This window comes from Ranitomeya imitator, chromosome 9 (genome assembly GCF_032444005.1).
Source record: "Ranitomeya imitator isolate aRanImi1 chromosome 9, aRanImi1.pri, whole genome shotgun sequence".
Classification (NCBI taxonomy): domain Eukaryota; kingdom Metazoa; phylum Chordata; class Amphibia; order Anura; family Dendrobatidae; genus Ranitomeya; species Ranitomeya imitator.
In genome coordinates, this window is record NC_091290.1 from 86,561,220 (window position 1) to 86,581,682 (window position 20,463).

General features: G+C 45.0%; 1 protein-coding gene across 1 annotated transcript in view; it reads right to left on the minus strand.

Moving 5' to 3' along the window:
* The window catches only part of LOC138648852 (solute carrier family 13 member 1-like), a 98,691-nt gene extending 79,025 nt beyond the window's left edge, over positions 1-19,666 (minus strand). Inside the window, exons 1-3 of the mRNA XM_069738806.1 lie at positions 19,149-19,666; positions 7,430-7,558; positions 3,575-3,711 (exon numbers count right to left, since the gene is read on the minus strand). Of these exons, the coding sequence (XP_069594907.1) occupies positions 3,575-3,711; positions 7,430-7,558; positions 19,149-19,328 (446 nt within the window). The 5' untranslated portion in view covers positions 19,329-19,666. The remainder of the gene's footprint in view (positions 1-3,574; positions 3,712-7,429; positions 7,559-19,148) is intronic.
* Between the last annotated feature and the right edge of the window lie 797 nt (positions 19,667-20,463).

Sequence of the window (20,463 nt, forward strand, 5' to 3'; positions counted from 1 at the left end):
ATAAAAGGCATTTACCTTCAATTATGAAGTGGAGGAATTGTGTGATATTCACACTCACAGATAAAGTAATCTAGCAAATCTCTTTGGGAGAATTTATACAATGAACAATGGCTAACCCGCAGTTTACCAAGTCTAATGGGCTGGTTTGTCCAAGATAAAGATTCACATGCTGCATGGCAAGTTTCTCCTTTGACTTTTTTCTTTTTACTGCATATCTCATTCACTTCATTCCCATTCAATGCGTTGAATGTTGGGACTTTTATGTTGGGACTAACCTTACCTTGGACTCTGAAAACTCTTACTGATAGGGCAAGGGATTGATACATATCTGATTTCTGTTAGCATTATCTTATTATCTGCACTAGAGCCGTTCCGGTTAGGCCAAAGAGATATGATACAAGCCCACTGGTCTCCCAACTTCAGAGCTGCATCCATGACACTAGAGAAATGAATAGTTTCCCATTTAGCTACAACAGGCTCCAGAAATGCACAAGCATGGGTTGATGTGTGGCAAACTGGTCTGGCCCCCTACCCAGGGACACATTACAGTGCTCAGGGCAAAACTGACTGACATCTATAAAGATGGTTTGTGAAGGCTCCAATACACCTTAGGCTAAAGTCCCATCTCTCCAAAAACAGTGATGTCTGGGTAGATAAGGATCGGGCAGTTTAACGCAGCCATATGATCCTTTTTCAGCTAGCTGTGTCTAGTAGCATCTGCTCCGCTCTCCCCATAGAGAACACAAGAATGCTGATGTAAATGCATTCTATTATGGGAACCCGTCAGTCCATTAATGCTGCACAAACGACAGGCAGCATGAATCAGGCTTTGTAATTGCCACCAAGTAAGAAAACAAAGTTTGGAGATTCAGGGGGGAATCATAGCCACAAACGCAGCTGGTCCGGCTCTAACCCAGTGGGCTTTTCACCGTACCTCTCCAAGGTCTATGTGCACACATCGGGGGGACCTGGGAATCAAGCAGTGCGGTGCACGCAGAAGCCTTCCAGGAGCAGCGCTGCCAGACTAGTCACTGCTGTTCCTATAGTCCCTGGCTGGCTTTTCCTCTATGCTTTCTATTAAACATAGAAGCATTTCAGGAAAAAAGCACCGTACCTTTCTGCAATCGTGCAGCCAGGCTCTGACTTATGCAGTCCGTGGTTCGGGCAGCATGAATCAGTTGGCAGGTTCCCTTTCAGTCAGACTTTCAGCCACACATATGAATTTTAGAGAACACAATGATGGACATTGAAGGTGTGTATGTAAAGTACTTCAGCACATTTTAACAATGTGCCACATGTCAACTTTGAGGAAAAATATAGCTATGGAGCTAGAAATGGTTTTATTTTATAAATCAAGATTTTTTTGTTGGGCGTCTAAAATGTCAAAATTGTCCCACCAGTGAGGGTATGTGTCCACGATCAGGATGGCCGGCGGTTTCGTCGGAGCGGCAAACCCGCTCTGCGCTAAGCTCCGTCCCTTTCTGGGACGCGATGATGCCGGATCTGTTCATTGCACACATCCGGGATCATCGCACCCCACCATAGGGCCCTTAGGGTACCGTCACACAGTGGCATTTTGATCGCTACGACGGCACGATTTGTGACGTTCCAGCGATATATCCGTGACGTTCCAGCGATCTCGCTGTGTCTGACACGCTCCTGCGATCAGGTACCCCGCTGAGAATCGTACGTCGTAGCAGATCGTTTGAAACTTTCTTTCGTCGTCTAGTGTCCCGCTGTGGCGGCATGATTGCATGGTGTAACAAAGGTGTGCACGATATTGTATACGATGTGCGCATAGTAACCAACAGCTTCTACATCGCAAACACGTCATGAAATTATCGCTCCAGCATCGTACATTGCAAAGTGTGACAGCAGTCTACGACGCTGGAGCGTCACGGATCGTGCCGTCGTAGCGATCAAAATGCCACTGTGTGACGGTACCCTAACACTGGGCCAGGTGTTATATGATAAAACATGGTATAGTACTCAGCAGTATTATACGCTCGTGTGATCGAACCCTAAACATGTGACTACCTCGTCCATCACACCTTTGTATTTCTACTTACGGTATAGGAAGTGGGATACTAATTCCTGCAATTGTATACATGAGAGATGCTGGTACTCAGGAGCCATGGGACACATAGTCCCAGTGTGCAGGGCTAATTGTCAGCTAGATACTGACATGTCAGCGCAAGCAGAAAGCACTTAAAGGGAATGTATAATCAGAAAATAAATCTGCTTTTTATACTACATGTATTTAACAAGTTGTTGCAATTTCTATTTCATATCATGATCTGTATTAAAAATCAAAACTAGAAATTCTGCACTGGAGCCATTTTTCACTCGTGCTTCCTGCCATTTCAGAAGGAGTTTACAGCAAGGCTCCTTATCATTCCAAACAAGATCAGGAGACAAGTAACTCCTCTAGTCACAGCAGATAACAGGATCCACAATAGGTAATTTCACAGATCCCCTCCCATTGCAATGGCCTTTGCATTCCTCATTAGATGCTAGAATACAAAAGATAGGGTCAGAGTCCAACTTTGTATCCTGAAGCAACAGAAGGTATAAAGGTACCTTCACACATAACGATATCGTTAACGATATCGTTGCAACGACACGCTTTTTGTGACGTAGCAACGATCCCGCTAACGATCTCGTTAGGTGTGACAGCGACCAACGATCAGGCCCCTTCTGGGAGATCGTTGGTCGTTGGGGAATGATCAGGACCTTTTTTTGGTCGCTGATCACCCGCTGTCATCGCTGGATCGGCGTGTGTGACGCCGATCCAGCGATGTGTTCACTTGTAACCAGGGTAAATATCGGGTTACTAAGTGCAGGGCCGCGCTTAGTAACCCGATATTTACCCTGGTTACCATTGTAAAAGTAAAAAAAAAAAAAAAAACAGTACATACTTACATTCTGATGTCTGTCACGTCCCCCGGCGTCAGCTTCCCTGCACTGACTGTCACGCCGGCCGTAAAGCAGAGCACAGCGGTGACGTCACTACTGTGCTCTGCTTTACGGCCGGCGCTTGACACAGTCAGTGCGGGAAGCTGACAGCGGGGGGACGTGACAGACATCGGAATGTGAGTATGTACTGTTTTTTTTTTTTTTACTTTTACAATGGTAACCAGGGTAAATATCTGGTTACTAAGCGCGGCCCTGCACTTAGTAACCCGATGTTTACCCTGGTTACCTGGGGACTTCGGCATCGTTGAATACAGTTTCAATGATGCCGAAGTCGTTCCCCTGATCGTTGGTCGCTGGAGAGAGCTGTCTATGTGACAGCTCCCCAGCGACCACACAACAACTTACCAACGATCACGGCCAGGTCGTATCGCTGGTCGTGATCGTTTGTAAGTCGTTTAGTGTAAAAGTACCTTTAGTCTAGAGTAGCCCCAGTAACCAGTGTGAAAATTTTGAGACTTATTGTCTTTAGTTTTAATACAGACTGTAAAATGAAAAAAAGAAAGAAAAAAACAACAACAACAACACAAAAACCTGCTCAAAACATATGGGCCATTTTCTGATGACACTTTTTTCCTACAAGAAAATGACCAGGACTTACCAGCCAGGCTGGCTTCCCACAGACAGGACCATCCAGAGTGCGATTCGCTTGTGTAGATTCCACTTCTGGATTGAGGATGCCAGACAAACAACACCAAAAAGCAGCAGGTGGATGTCTTTGAAGTATTCAGATGCCACCTACAAAAGCAACAGAGCCAAATAAATTATTATATGCCTTTAATCAGCAAATTACATCAAAAGGTAATAGCAAAACACCACAATTTCCTAAAAGTAATAACCTCAAGTCTACAATGACAACGATCTTTCTACTGTCAAACAATGTACATCCTTGAACGGTAAAGATCCAAAATTCCATGTGGGCTAACTTCCAACACCTTCCCCAACCAGCTGTTTACAGGGGCCATGTCACATGGGAACAGGCACAAGCCACACCTTATATTGTGGCTATAAACAAGAGCCAGGGTCCCATAATGAGCTGATCAGCTGGGGAGACTGGAGTCAGCTCACCACCCATCCAATATCTTAACCCATTAGTGGCCACCAATACGTCTTTTTACTGACCTGAGATGTAAAAGACTAGTTCCCCCGACAGGTGACAATCCTGCAGCTATCAGCTGTACACTATAGCCAACACCCTGCTGCATAAAGGTACCTTCACACATAACGATATCGTTAACGATATCGTTGCAACGTCACGCTTTTTGTGACGTAGCAACGATCTCGCTAACGATCTCCTTAAGTGTGACAGCGACCAACGATCAGGCCCCTGCTGGGAGATCGTTGGTCGTGGGGAATGATCAGGAACTTTTTTTGGTCGCTGATCACCCGCTGTCATCGCTGGATCGGCGTGTGACGCCGATCTAGCGATGTGTTCGCCTGTAACCAGGGTAAATATCGGGTTACTAAGCGCGGCCCTGCACTTAGTAACCCGATGTTTACCCTGGTTACCCGGGGACTTCGGCAGACAGTTTCAACGATGCCGAAGTCTTTCCCCGGATCGTTGGTCGCTGGAGAGCTGTCTATGTGACAGCTCCCCAGCGACCACACAACGACTTACCAACGATCACGGCCAGGTCGTATCGCTGGTCGTGATCGTTGGTAAGTCGTTTAGTGTAACGGTACCTTAAGCCATGATCAGTGTTAGCAACGACCATGACCGTTAAACCCCTTAGATACTGTTGTCAATACAGGCTATGACTAGAGATGAGCAAACATCGTCGGCTCCCTCCTTATTCGGCAAGCTATAGCGCTTACTGAAGAAACTGCATTGGGACCCCAGATTCCAGGAGCGCTCCCGATAATCAGCTGTTCGGCACAGCACATGTATGGAGACCCTGTCTATTGTGACTGTCACACAGCTGTGACACATGGAGCTGCAGCGCTGGACAGATGATTATCGGGAGCACTCCAGGTATCCAGGGTCCCGATGCAGCTTCTCAGTTAAGTGCTATAGCTTGTCGAATAAGCAGGGAGCCGACGATGTTTGCTCATCTCTAGCTATGACATCTAGATGGTTTATAATTCTGGGGCTCCCTATTTAACCACATGCACATCCCCAGATAATTTTTGTGTGATACTGATGTTTTCCACGGCAACTCATGGCCAAATTACAGCCTTAGAGTCTGTCGGATACATTTACATGGTAAAAATACGATTTTTTCATACCTATAATGCTTGGCGTTAAGTCCTGAAAAGCACCTGAAGGTTTAATATATTACCTGACAGCAGTTTTTAATATGTTGAGGGGTGCTGTTTTTTTATATTAATTAGCATCACTTTCGGGGGGGTTCTAATATATAGATGTCACTTCAAAACTGAATATGTCTTTAAAAAAATAAAAGTTTTGTAAATTTCATTGAAAAGATGAAAAAATGACTGCTACAACTTTAAACCTTCTAACATCTGAACAAAATAAAAAAAACAAAAACATTTTACAGATGGCGCTGATGTAAAGCTGACATGACGGAAATGTTATTTATTAACTATTGTGTGTGGTCTGACTACTTGGATTAAAGGGATAATCAAAGTTTGAGAATTTGACAATTTTTTAAAAAGTGGGTCAAATTTCGTATATTTTTATCAATATACACAAAACATATCGACCTAAATTTACCATTATCATAAAGCATAACGTATCATGAAAAAAACAATCTCAAAATCGGCAGGTTCTCAATGGGACTGAGATCTGGGGAGTTTCCTGGCCTCAACAGCACTGCAGCCAATCAGCGTCTCTGACAGGCTAGTCCGTCTACTAGGGCAGACTGCCGAGCTGCAGCATTGAAGCCATACTGCCAATAATTGCCATGTTGCCAGGCCATGCTTCTCACACAATGAACACCACAAAAATGTAACCCAATGCCCAAAGGTGGAATGATGTATTTTCATCATCTCAATTGCACTTGGACCGTTATTTCTGACTTTACAGTATATTATGTGGTAAACTGAATCACATCTAGAAAACTTACTGCTAAAATCATGACCTCATATAAACAAAAAAATAAAGAGGCTATGACTCTTAGGATGAAAAAAACAAAGTGGAAAAAGAGAAATTGGCCTCTTCAAAAAAGGGATTAAAGGGAACCTGTCACCCCCCCTTCCCACCTTGTGCAGCACTAATGCTGCATTTGGACAAGGTGGCTCTTTTAGTTATTCTTCTTGCACACGATGAACTAAACAAATGTGCCCCCTCATACCGTGAAACCATCCGGGAGGCGGGACGTCCCTTCCTAATCAGACGCAGCACAGCCGTTGTTACGTGTTGCGGAACCCCACAGCACCCAGAATATGTTGAGTTATATGTATGTATAATAGGTTCCATGTGAGATGCATCAGCCCACAGGCTGCACCCCTTGGCAGAGGGGACAAGATATGCCCCTTCTGTCCTCCCCCACCTTTGTAATTCCCACAGTAAATATCAGCAGGCTCCGGCCACCTGCGGCTATTATTGTAATGTATGTCTGGCCTGCCGCTTTTCTATTGGCCTGCCCTCTGTATCTGTGTGATATATTCTGTGTCCTGTGAATAAAGTGTTGTCAGACTGGAAATACGTGGAGAAGCAGTGAGATTTTATATGCGCCCATGTAATCAAGGGATTCCAGCCAGCGTCCTTCATTCAGACTCCAGCCAAAGAAGAGTGGACCTCCTGAAACACGGGGTGGTACTGAAAGAGGTACCCCAGCTTGGTAGACCCCGTTAAAGCCTTCATTCATACCCCCTTAGCGCCGGGCACGGCCTCCTCAGCGTTGTTTGAATCTGTCCCGCAGCCTGCGCTGTTATCGCTGTGGCATGCGCTTAGGGATCAGCTGAAGCCACACAGTCTGAAGAAGACGGAGGGAGATGGGTGAGAGGCGAAGATATGTACTGCGCATGCCCATGAATCCCAGCCCCACAGTGCGAATAAATCAGAAGACACTGCGAGGCGGGATCTCGGGCAGCGCGGCCGCACAGGCGCAGTCAGCCTGACATCAAATGATGTCAGAAGATGGGCAGCGCTAACTGCTCATGCCCAAGGGATAATATAACAGCGCAAGCTCCGGGACAGATTCAAACAACACTGAGGAGGCGGCGCCAATGGGGTATGAATGACGGCTGTGCTGCGTCTGATTAGGAAGGAAAGTCCCGCCTCCCGGACGGTTTCACGGTATGAGGGGGCACATTTTATAAGTGTTTAATTCGGCGTGTGCAAGGAGCATAACTAAAAGAGCCACCTTGTTCAAATGCAGCATTAGTGCTGCACAAGGTGGCTCTTTTAGTTACAAACGCCTGGGGGGGGGGTGACAGGTTCCCTTTAAAGAATAGGTATAGTTTGGCATTATCTGTTGGCATGGTCCATATCAATCAAGACATGCTATTATCAGTAGGGTAACAGGACACACGTTATAAAAGGATGACCAACCTCACTTGATTTCATTATACTAAAGAGTGGAAACATAAATGCAGGAACCAGCGCTGCGGCACCCAGAGGAATGGCCTCCGAAATCCAGAACGTAGCGGTGATCAGTAATACATAAGCACATGCTGCCTCCTGGAGAACACAAAACACAGGATTACAATGTAACACCATAAATTAGAAGACAACTATCAAAGATTGTGTAAAGCAGAAGACCGGTCATGTTAAGAGGATCTTTGGTTTATCTTTACCAGCAGGACTGGTGTCAGCAAAAAGTAAATCTGAGCAGATGCAGGGCCCACTACGGTGATCTGGGTCAGGCTTAGATTTTGCCACGGGCAAATCTGTAAGGTATGTGCACACGTTGTGGAATGGTGTGCGGATTTTTCTGCACTGATTTTGGTAAATCCGCACCGTGGAATTACCGCGTTTTTTGTGCGGATTCCACCTGTGGATTCCTATTGAGGAGGAGGTGTAAACCGCTGCGGAATCCGCACAAAGAATTGACATGCTGCGTTATAAATAATGCTGCGTTTCCGCACTTTTTTTTCCACAGCATGTGCACTGCGGATTTTGTTTTCCATAGGTTTAGGTAAACTGCTGCGAATCCGCAGCGGCCAATCCGCTGCGGATCTGCAGCAAGCTCCGCAGCGTGTGCACATAGCCTAAAATGTAAAACAATCGTGTACGTCCCATGATATATTGGATGATTAGACTCTGGGTATAAAGAAGAATGACAAGTGTATAGCAACCTTTGAACTTTGGAATTGCTTTGACCGATGATTAGGTGAAGTCAATTGTGATCGCACACACCAGTGGATCAGCGTAGTTGCCATCTCTAGGAAATAAAAAGCATTCCTTTGTTCTTCTAATCTGATACCCCTGACTACTGCGTGCATATCCAGTGTCTTTCTACCTGCACTAGCTTCTCTTACATACATTTAACCAAAAAAGTTAAAAAAATAATCAGAGAGAACGGACATCTTCATCATTCCAAGTGACACGTGTGAGTCAGTGCACTGTGAAATAGCCGGTTTCCTATGTAGAAGAAAGCTCCTACTACCTCAATGCCAATGCGAATGAATGAATCAGTGATCAGCGACATGAAGCACCAACTGTACGTCTTACCGGAGCAATGAGTAACCAAGAGCGAGCAAACTTCCTGAAAGTCACACCACGGCTTTCTAATGTTTCCGCATGCTAATTTTAACACTGTTCCACTCTGAGGCCTTCAATATACTGGTATGAATGAAGGCACATTTAGCTGCGACTGGGAACATACACTGGTGTCAGAGAGCGCAAAACAGACCCCTCATTGTGTCCTGTAACACACCGTCCTACTGTATGTAAGGGTTTAGCGCAGACACTGGATATGTGCAAGGGTGAAATAAGCTCTACATATTACATCAGATTGGGAGCCTGTATAATACGACAGAGAATAAAACTTATGAGACGTTTACGGAAACCTCTACAACGGAGAGGGGGGCAAATGACTTTAAAAAAAAAAATAACAATTACTTTTTTTCCGGCTGGAGTTTCACCAAGTGGTCAACTTCTTTTTGGGGTCCACTTTTATTAAAAAGTGATGAAACAAAATGCGAATCCCCTTGAGGGGCTCACTTATATGACCGCATTTTCGTCCCACATGCTGTATGTAAAAGAGACGAGCGGCACTCAGATCAATGTTGCTCAATGGGGCCATGCAAAAGAGATTTTTCACTGATCGAATCTGTGCGTGGGAAAAAAAAAAAATCACAGTATGCACTAGTGTCTTCCATAAATCGGAGGAGACTCACCCACTCAAGTCTATGGGTGTGTGAAAATAATGGGATTCCATACGGAGCCTCAGTATTCCATATGGAGCCTGCTGTGTAAAAGAAATAATTCTACAAAAATAGCAAGTTGAAAAAAAAAAGTTACACTTTTCTGAATGACACTGACTGATTTTTGCATACGCTCATGTCAGCCTAGCTATGCAGGGAAATAATAAATTCTGCACATAACCGGGATCTTTACAGTTAGAGCAGTCAGACTGTGGAATGCCGACCACAAGAGGTAGTAATGGCCGACACTAGAACAGCTTTTAAAAAAGGGCTGGATGATTTGCTTGGTACACATAACATTGCAGGTTATAGCTAAATTAGTGACGAAATGTACAGTTGGTGGAGGAAGGTTGAACTTGATGGTCCGGGGTCTTTTTTCAATCTATATATCTATGTAAGTAATAAAACCCCCACTCTTCTCCCACCTGTAGTGTTGTAATTGTTGTTTCTATTCTGAAGAAATTAAAGTTTATTCAAACTTGCTAATTAATCTGCTCTGTGCACCCTTGGCATGGTTATACACTGGTTACACATGCATCCATATCCCGCACTGGTGACTGACAGCACTGGTGGAGCGAGCCTTGCACACAAATCTCAGTGCTGTCAGTCGTCAGTGAGGACGGCAGCGAACAGAACACTAAAGGGGCGATTGTTATAGAGGCTATATCCACTACAGTGCTATGAGCTTAGTTTACCGTTAGTTTGGGCTGAGATTCCTTTAAGGATAATATTTTTGGATCATCACCATTATTAGACATGTACCCCAAAGATAGACTGACTACTTGGTGTCCAGCTACTTGAAACCCCAGCAATCAAGTGGCCCAAAGGGGTATTGCAGTTCCTACTAAAGTCACTTGGCTGCCATGTAAAATAGACATATGGGGTCCTCCAAGATGAAAGATGGTCTTCTGGCTAATGGTGGTCCTACACAAAATTATGATTGGAAAGAGAGTGCTCAATAAATCGTCCTTTGGCCATTAGCAGCAGGTCACATGGACTAATCATACTAAAAACAGTTTTATCTTACCATGGTCAACCCAACAAATCACAAGTTCAACAGACAGAACTATCTTTATCTTAGAATTTTCGAGAAATTGTCACCTAAAATGTTCTATTACCTTGTATATGTACAGTTTAAGAAGAAAATTTCTGAATGTTTTTCTTATTTTTTAAATTTTATTAAAGGGGCTGTCAACTAGTGGACAACATCAGTCAATTTTGGACCCCAATTTAACCCCTTAATGACCGTCAATACGTCTTTTAACTGACCTGAGATATAAGCGGATAGCCTCCCCATACAGGTGACAATCCAGCAGCTGTCGGCTGTACACTATAGCTGACAACTTGCTGCATCAGCCTCGATCAGTGTAGTCACCGTCCATAACTATAACCTCATAGATGATTCTGCCAATAATGACTATATCATATAAATGGTTAAAAAGAGTGTGGGGGCTTCCTCTTTATCCCTATTGGCACCCTGAGATCATGATAGTGTGGTCCTGATGTTTGTCATGGCAGTTCATGGCCAAATAATGGCCTTAGAGTCTGCCGGCTACAGCGGCCTGTTCAGATGTTAGCTACATTTAGGTGGTAAAAATACACCTTTCCATTCCTATCATGCCACTTTGTATTAATTTCTAAACAGCACCTGAAGGGTTAATAAACTACCTGACTGCAGTTTTCAATATGCCGAGGGGTGTTGTTTTTAAAATGGTATCACTTCTGGAGGTTTCCAATACATGAGATCCCTAAAGTCACTTCAAACCTGGATAGGTCCCTAAAAAAATAATGGTTGTAAATTTCCATGAAAAAAAATACAAAATTGCTGCTACATTTTTAAACCTACTAAAAATGCTAACAAAATAAAATACCATTTTACAAATGGTGCTGATGTAAATCAGACATGTGGTAAATGTTATTTATTAAGGTTTTTCTGTGGTATGACTATCTGGATTAAAGGGATAACCATTCAAAGTTTGAAAATTGCTATTTTTTCTTTAACATTTTTGTCATTTTTCGGATAGTTTTTATAAATAAACAAAATAACCTAAATGTACCATTATCAAAGTATAATGTGCCATGAAAAAACAGTCTCAAAATCACTGGGATTTGTTTAAGCGTTCCAGAGTTATTACCACATAAAGTGACACTGGTCAGATTTTAAAAATTTGGCTCTGTAATTAAGGGGTTAAATAAAAACAGTGTCTACTCCCCTTCGGCAGGTGTGCCAATCCTGTGATATTGAGGCTGCTGTCCAGAGAGAGTGACGTGACATTGTTGTGTCACATGCCCGGGCAACCCTTGCCATATCAGGTGAGTGGACGTCCACCATGATAGAAAATGATGGACCTTGCCCGTTAAAAGATTTGTAATTCTTGTCTACAAGATCTCCTCTAAGGCCGGTTTCACACATCAGGTGTTTTAGATCATAGGTGAATAGACTGCAATAGGTTGTACCACACAAGCATCTTCTGCCATGTAAAGTATCAGGAACTTGTCAGCCACATTCCCATCCCATAAGCTGCACAAATGTTTTTCTAAAAAGTTGATGCAGCTGGCGTAACAATGCCAAGAGTCACAACTTTTTTTACAGTGTTTGTTTAGATTTTTTTTTGCACTTACGCCTCCTCCTGCTTGTTAACATGCTGCCCTCACAGGTGTTCAGGCAGTCCCCAGTACTACACTTCACACAGTGCAAAGCGCTGGCCGAGAAGTGATATGGCTCCACAGTTAGGGTATGTGCACACGTCAGGATTTCTTGCAGAAATTTTCTTGACAAAAACCGGACATTTCTGCCAGAAATCCGCATGCGTTTTTACCGCGATTTTACCGCGTTTTTGTGCATTTTTTATGGGTTTTTTTCCCAAATGCATAGAATAGCGGCAACAACGCAGAAAATCCGCAAAATTAATGAACATGCTGCTTTTTTTACCGCGATGCATTTTTTTTGCGGAAAAAAAAAACGCATCATGTGCACAAAACATTCAGAATGCATTCTAAATGATAGGATGCATAATGTATGCGTTTTTAATGAGTTTTTATAGCTTTTTACAGCGAAAAAACCTGAACGTGTACACATAGCCTTAGTCCGGGCATTGCAGTCTTTACATGGGCCATGAAATACACTTGTTTGAACTCAGCCCAACTGTGTGGAACGTAGTCTTCAAAACACATTGGAATAGGTGACCGGTACAAGCTGAGGCCTGTCCCACACGTCCAGATAATTCCGGTACCGGAATTATCCGAGTCCGTGTGCTCACGTGGCACATGTGCGGCATCCGTGTGCCGACTGGGTACCACACGCACCGTGCAGGAGACAGCGCTACAGTTAAGCGCTGTCCCCTGCATCTGGTGCTGAAGCCGCCAGTCATTTCTTCTCTCCAGCAGCTTTCGCTGGAAAGAAGATATGAAAAATATATATATTTTTTTTTTGGTGTTTAAAAAAAAGATCCCTGTCCCCAACCCCTTCCCACCCCCTGTGCGCCTCCATCCCCCCCCCCCTGCTGTTAATAAAATACTTACCTGGCTCCCTTGCTGCTTCCTCTCCTCGCCGCAGCTTCTCCTGTATGAGCGGTCACGTGGTGCCGCCCATTACAGTTATGAATATGCGGCTCCACCTCCCATAGGTGATCTTTTTTTTTTAAACACCAAAAAAAAAAAAAAAGATTTTTCATATCTTCTCTCCAGCAAACGCTGCTGGAGAGAAGAAATGAATGGCGGCTTCAGCACCACACTGGGGGGACAGCGCTTACTGTAGCGCTGTCTCCTGCACGGTACACGGACTACACACGGACAGCATCCGTGTGCAGTATGTGTTTTACACGGACCCATTGACTTTAATGGGTCCGTGTAATACATGCGCTCCCACGAACACTGACATGTCTCCATGTTTTTCAAGCGGACACACGGTCCGTGAAAACAAGCTGACATGTGCAGAGACACATTGATTTTAATGTGTCTACATGAGTCAGTGTCTCCAGTACGTGAGGAAACTCACCTCACGTACCGGAGCCACTGACGTGTGAAACCGGCCTTAGTGGAAGAAAGCTGACTTCAGTGATGAGCTTTTTTTAATTAAATAACAAAAATGCTTAGTTTTATAACAGGTAATGTTTCAGATAAGAGTTTTCAAATTTTACAGCCTTCACTTCAACAAACTTTCTGAAACCGGCATATGGCTTTAACAAGTGCGGGCCAATGGTGCAGTTGTGCTCAAATGTTTTCATACCCCGGCAGAATTTTTGCTTTCTTGGCCTTTTTCAGAGAATATGAATGATAACAACAACACTTTTTCTCCACTCATAGTTAGTGGTTGGGTGAAGCCATTTATTGTCAAACTACTGTGTTTTCTCTTTTTAAATCATGACGACAACCCAAAACATCCAAATTACCCTGATCAAAAGTTCAAATACCCCATTTCTTAATACCGTGTATTGACCACTCTAACATCAATGACAGCTTGAAGTCTTTTGTGGTAGATGTGGATGAGGTTCTTTGTTTTCTCAGAGGTAAAGCTGCCCACTCTTCTTGACAAAAAGCCTCCAGTTCCTGTAAATTCTTGGGCTGCCTAGCATGAACTGTGCGCTTGAAATCTCCCCAGAGTGGCTCAATGATATTGAGGTCAGGAGACTGAGATGGCCACTCCAGAACCCTCACTTTGTTCTGCTGTAGTCAATGACAGGTCAACTTGGCCTTGTGTTTTGCATCGTTGTCATGTTGGAACGTCCAAGTACATCCCATGCGCAGCTTCCAGGCGGAACTTTGCCTACAGTATTTGCTGATAACATGCTGCATTGATCTTTCCTTCAACTTTGACCAAGTTTCCTGTGCCTTTGTAGCTCACAAATCCCCAAAACATCAGTGATCCACCTCCGTGCTTTACAGTAGGAATGGTGTTCCTTTCATCATAGGCCTTGTTGACCTCTCTCCACATGCAAAGTTTATGGTTGTGGCCAAAAAATTCAATTTTGGTCTCATCACTCCGAATTACCATTCCACAAGTTTTGAGGCTTGTCTCTGTGCTGTTTTGCGTATTGAAGGTGAGATACTTTGTGGCATTTGCACAGTAATGGCTTTCTTCTGGCGACTACACCATGCAGCCCATTATTCTTCAAGTGCCTCCTTATTGTACATCTTGAAACAGCCACACTGCTAGTTTTCAGAGAGTCTTGTATTTCAGCTGATGTTATTTGCGGGTTTTTCTTTGCATCCCGAGCAATTTTCCTGGCAGTTGTGGATGATATTTTTGTTGGTCTACCTGACCGTGGTTTTGTTTTTACAGAACTCCTGATTTTCCACTTGTTAATCACAGTTTGAACGCTGCTGACTGGCATTATCAATTCCTTGGATATCTTTTTGTAGTCCGTTCCTGTTTTATACAGTTCAACTACCTTTTTCCGTAAATCTGTAAGGCACACAGGAAGCTGTCCGTAAATATTACTTGCAATGTCTTTGTAAGTGTCCATGTTGTGCATTTCCCTGCTATGTATAATTACAGATATAGTTGTAGGTAAAGCGTAGTACCCTCGTTTAGCCACTATATATGCGAGTGCAGAGTTATTCAGTTTGTGAATAGTTAAGTGGGAAGAGCTAAGGGCAGTTAATCTGGGAAACATCTGGAAATTTGAATCGGTTAGGCGGGAGCGCCCTGTCAGGGCAGTCAGCTCTGCAGCAGCCCAAGATCCAGTCAGGCAGCATCAGGGCCAGGAAGGCTACGAGAGAAAGAAGGAAGGCATGGAAAGGGTCACTGACAGCGCAGTATAAGTGGGACTACGGCTGTAGGTGCTAGAAAAGAACTAAGCAGTACGGACAGGTCACTCAGAATGTGGCAGCTTGCTAAGTGGATGGATGTACTCGGGACCAGGGCGAAATGGTTTAGAGGAGTCCCTACTAAAGTAAGACTGGGCACAGAGGATGCTGGAGGACCGGTAAGCACGGTCCGTTCTGAAAGTGGGCTTAGTAAAGATGAAGGAAAGACTGAGAAAGATGAGAAGTTGTGTAATGCAAAGCTTGATGTAAATGCTGACAAGGAAAGAGAGGAGACAGGGACATAGAAGAAACTGTGTATTGTATAGCCTGCTGTAAATGCTGAAAAGAACCGTTATGTGCCTGTTTCAAGTAAAGTTCATTGTTCAGGTGTTCAATGGGACTGTGACTCTAATTATTCTTGTTCGGCTAAGGAAAACGTGCAGATCTTTATAGGAAGCCCCAAGGGAAAAGGAGCTGCAGGTATGCTAACAGAATAGTGGAGTGTATGTGAGGGGAGGTCAGGGTGTGCAAGAGACTTTTACCTCAGCCACGGCTACCGCCCTGGCCGGCCCTTATAGATCCATTGGCAATTCTTTTGCTTTCCCCATGACTCACAATCCAGAAATGTCAGTAGCTGGATGAAAGATGAAAAAGTCTGTCTGGATCCCAGGAACTCACTCAGCTTTTATGCACACACTGATTACAAGCAAACAGGTAACAGGTGAGGATGTTACCTTTATTAGCCATTCAAATCCATTTGTGTCAACTTCTGTGCATGTTATCACGCCAAAATCACCAGTTTATGTAAAGTTTTAATCAGTGTCATTTGGATGTTTTGGGTTGTCATTATGATTTAAAAAGGAAGGATATCAGGAAGGATTGCTATCAATCAGCTCCTTCATATAATGTCTGGTGACACTGTTCCAGATTGTGTTTAATGCCATTTCTTGGGTGTAGTGAATAATGTGGTGACAAACATATGTGGTCTTAATGTTGGAGACACGACCATTCATAAAATCGCCAATACCTATAAGGGGGCCTGCTGTACCATTTTGTCATTTGGAAATATGTGAATAGGACAATAATAGAGACATAGACCTCGCATGGCACAAGTTTGAGGGTAAGTGTATCTCGCTCACATGGAAGACTTACTGAGGACATTTTTTCTCTCATGGAACGGTAGATTTAATTTGGTTCGGCAGTCTCATACAATAATATACTGGACGTTCAGCACATGGTATAATACGCAGCCTTGATATACTAAATAAATGTTATATTTGAATTTACAAGGGTTGATCCTCTATAGGTATACTGTCTCCAAGAAGGCAGAACCTAATATGTACCATTAGAGGTGGTTCATGCCTTATGGTCCTTTAAACAAAAACACCATGATGCCTCCAAAGAAATCTAAGCCCCAGTAAGGCTACTTTCACACTAGCGTTTTCTGCAATCCGTCACAATGCGTCGTTTTGCAGAAAAAACGCATCCTGCAAAAGTGCTTGCAGGATGCGTTTTTTCCCCATAGACTTGCATTGACGACGCATTTGCGACGGATTGCCACACGTCGCATCCGTCGAGCGACAGATGCGTCGTGCTTTTGCGGACCGTCGGGAGAAAAAAACGCTACATGTAAAGTTTTTTTCTCCTGACGGACCGCTTTTTCCGACCGCGCATGCGCGGCCGGAACTCCGCCCCCACCTCCCCGCACCTTACAATGGGGCAGCGGATGCGCCAGAAAAATGCATCCGCTGCACCCATTGTGCAATGCAGCAAACGCTAGCGTCGGAATCTCTCCCCGATGCATTGCGACGGGGAGATTCCGACGCTAGTGTGAAAGAAGCCTGATACTTTGGAAAGTAATAGAAAACAGCAAGTACTGTGTAAACCCTACAACATTACGGATGTTTGTCTTTGGACCTTTGGTTTGCACGGACCGTTGTTTTAAACAAATTTATTAAAAGTTAATTTTTACCATAACTACTATATCAAATAAAATACACATTCGTTGTGTGCAATGATCTTTTAGTTCCCCCAAAAGATTATATTTCTAGGCAACACAGTGAAGCCAGGACCTGTGCTGCCGAGAACAATGACATCCTACGCCCGTGGAGTGATCCACGGCAGATAGTTGAGAGCGCCTCTGAAGCGCAGTCTGCCAGTGGAAACCGGATGAAACAATCGCCAACTAGCAAAAGAGTAGTTGATAGTAGGTGGTTTAGTGTCGCTGGTCGGCTGGTGCACATGGGCTTACAGTTTATTGGCACTTTCTGAAGGTTACTAAGTATCTTACTACTGTAGAGCTCAGTATGGACTTGTGAGCAGAAGGTCTTATCAGCGGGAAGTCTTATTGGTGGGAATAACGCCCCTGCTCACATCACAGACAGCCAATATAATTTCTGGATGGATAAGAAGTGTTGGAACCCCCATTTGTACAAAGAGACCCCCGTAACTGCGGGGAGAAGTGAAAGCTGTGGTGAAGCTCACACAGTTTAACTGGACAAGAGTGTCAGAAAACATTCGAGAGTATAGACTAAAAGATTGTGGATGGAATACCCCTTTAAATCCAAAACTTACCGTACTCGCCACATACATTGATTCTATAGTAACCTATGTGCTGCTGCCATACAGTTTTTTTAATGAAAGACATTAGGACACTTGAAGCTTGTGGGCCTATGTGCTGCTGCCATACAGTTTTTTTAATGAAAGACATTAGGACACTTGAAGCTTGTGGGCCCAACACAGTTAACATATGGCCTCCAACTATCACAAGATTTCAATTTCATTGGTCTTCGCATATAGAGAAAAGGGACATTTTGGTCCCCTAGGTTCCAATGAGGTGTCCCCCAAATCCAGTCCTTAAGAGCCACCAACATATCATGTTTTTAAGATTTTCATAGTATTGCACTAAGGAAATCCTGAAAACATGATCTGGTGGTGGCTCTGGAGGACTGATGTTGGGGAACAGTGCGAGTCTAAGGCAAGGGGCAGCCCCTGAACCCATTAGGGCATGTGCACAATGTCTTTTAAATTGGGGTGAACAAGACGAGTGACTTTAGGTGGGACCCGGCATTTTTTGCTTTGCTTTCAGAGTGCAACAAGCGAAAGCCGCCTGAAGGTCAGGCCACTTTTAACCATTTCACATGTATGGAAACCAGTAGCACTTAATAGAAGTTCAAAAACACTGTGCCTAAGTGCATCAAGTCGTTCTGACATATTCATTTGTTTGTAGGGTGCTTTTTATGCGGGTTTCAGAGTGTACCTACCTGAAAAAGACATCCTGTGCACATACCCTCATTGTTATGCCCCTTGGGCAACCCATTTTCTGTGCAGACCAACAAATCACCAGGCGAAATCCCATATATGCAGAAGTGCAGTATTACATTCATCTATGCATAGTACAGGGTCTGACGTGGCCCCTGCTCTATGGCTTCCATAGATCCTCACTCCGTGATGGGGACACAGAAAGGTGCAATGTGTCTGAGGGCCACAGAAGTTCACCTCAGAGGCAACCTCTTTGGCCACTTGTGACCTATGACTGGGGTCTGGTCCATACTGCTGTATATAGAGCAATGGCGGCACGCCACTCACCGTCAGAAGTGGGAAAGTTTGCAGGCACTTGGTGCAAGTATCAGTTTAAGGCCTCCGTCACACTAGCAGTATTTGGTCAGTATTTTACATCAGTATTCGTAAGCCAAAACCAGGAGTGGAACAAACAGAGGGGAAAGCTATAATAGAAACATATGCACCACTTCTGTATTTTTGACCCACTCCTGGTTTTGGCTTACAAATACTGATGTAAAATACTGACCAAATACTGATAGTGTGACGGAGGCCTTATACTGATACTTGCACCAAGTGCCTGCAAACTTTCCCACCACTAATTTACAGTTACTGTAGTGGGTGTCAGCACCGGCATGGCATGCCCAGAGGGGGCGCTATACAGGGCATACACAGCATTTTACCATATCTCTATAGCCCAGGCCTGAGAGAAATGACATGAGAAGCCCAGAGCCGACAGTGTGAATGACAAGTTACAGGGACAGACCCCAGGGACCACACAGCCCATCGCCCACTCCCAAACTTTAATGATCGCACAGTATAGTGTCTCCCCCTCACATTCCACACTCCCTCCCCCAGAAGAGCAGCATCTTTACCTTGGTCTGTGCCACCAGGGGCAGGGGGAGCAGCAGGAGAGGCAGCACGAAAGTGATGAGGATGTCCCTCCTCTGCCAGAGCTGCTGCACCACAGACATTGCCATGTGGAGGCACAACAAGCCCGGGATCCAGACGGGCAGGGGATGCTGCAGAGGAGGCAGGGCCGCCGGGGCATGCATGCATCCAGGAGGAGAGGGCCAGGACTGAGGCAGGCCGGCCGGGGTCTGTGCACAGGGTGAGCTCTCACCTCAGCATGTCTGGCCTCTGCAAATCAAACACAAGGGGGAAGAATGAGCCTGGCTGCAGACCCTCCCCCATGCAATGGGCAGGCAGTCGGCGAGGAGGAGAGGGAGGCAGGCAGCCGGCTGTCTGTCACTGACAATGGAGCCCTGCTGCATGTGACTGTGGCCGGCAGCAGCCCCCGGTGCCACGTCACCGCCACAGCCGGGGATCACCCGATGGGTGTGAGGGCAGCCTGGCTGCTGAGCTGCGGCATTGTGCGCTCCTCCACCGCAGTGTCTGGGCGCCGTGCCTGCCTGCACGGGGAGGGGGCGGTGTGACACCTTCCATGGCAGCTGCCCACTGTCTATGGCTTTGTGGCCGCCTGGCATACGCTTTGTTTCTTATGTGCACACGACGCCTTTTCCAGGCGGATTTTGCTCCATACAATGACCATATGCATTTGTTTGCATGTTCAGTCTTTCCAGCGTATTTTAGGTTTCCAAAGTCGCCAAGCGGCTAAAAGAAGTAAGGCTACGTTCACATTAGCGTTACGCTAATGTGCGTCGCTGTTGCGTCGGCGACGCGCCCCTATGTTTAACATAGGGGACGCGTGCGTTTTTTTTGTTGCGTTTTTCGACATGTGCGTCATTTTCGACGCGTCGGACGCACGAAAATGCAACAAGTTGCATTTTTCGTGCGTCCTTTTTTCGTCAAAAAACGACGCACGCGTCGCAAAACGCAGCGTTTTTGCGCGCGTTTTTGGTGCGTCGCACGTAGCGTCGCCATTGCGTCGCCGACGCATCAGCGCGCAACGCTAATGTGAACGTAGCCTAATCGGTCATCCGAAGGCGACGACTGCCCTGAAGACGCGTGATACTTTATAGTACAAGTCAACGGGAAGGCTCGGAAGATGCCCGGCTGTCTTTTTCGCTAGTGGTTTCTTCATTGATGAGAAAAACACTAGTGGGCAAAAAAGTACAAAGCAAGCGCCCGGAATGACCACGAGAGGCACTTCAGGACAATAAACGCCACTGAAGCTTCTTTCTAACACAATTTGTCAGGTTCGCCCTAATGTAAAAGATGCTGTTACGG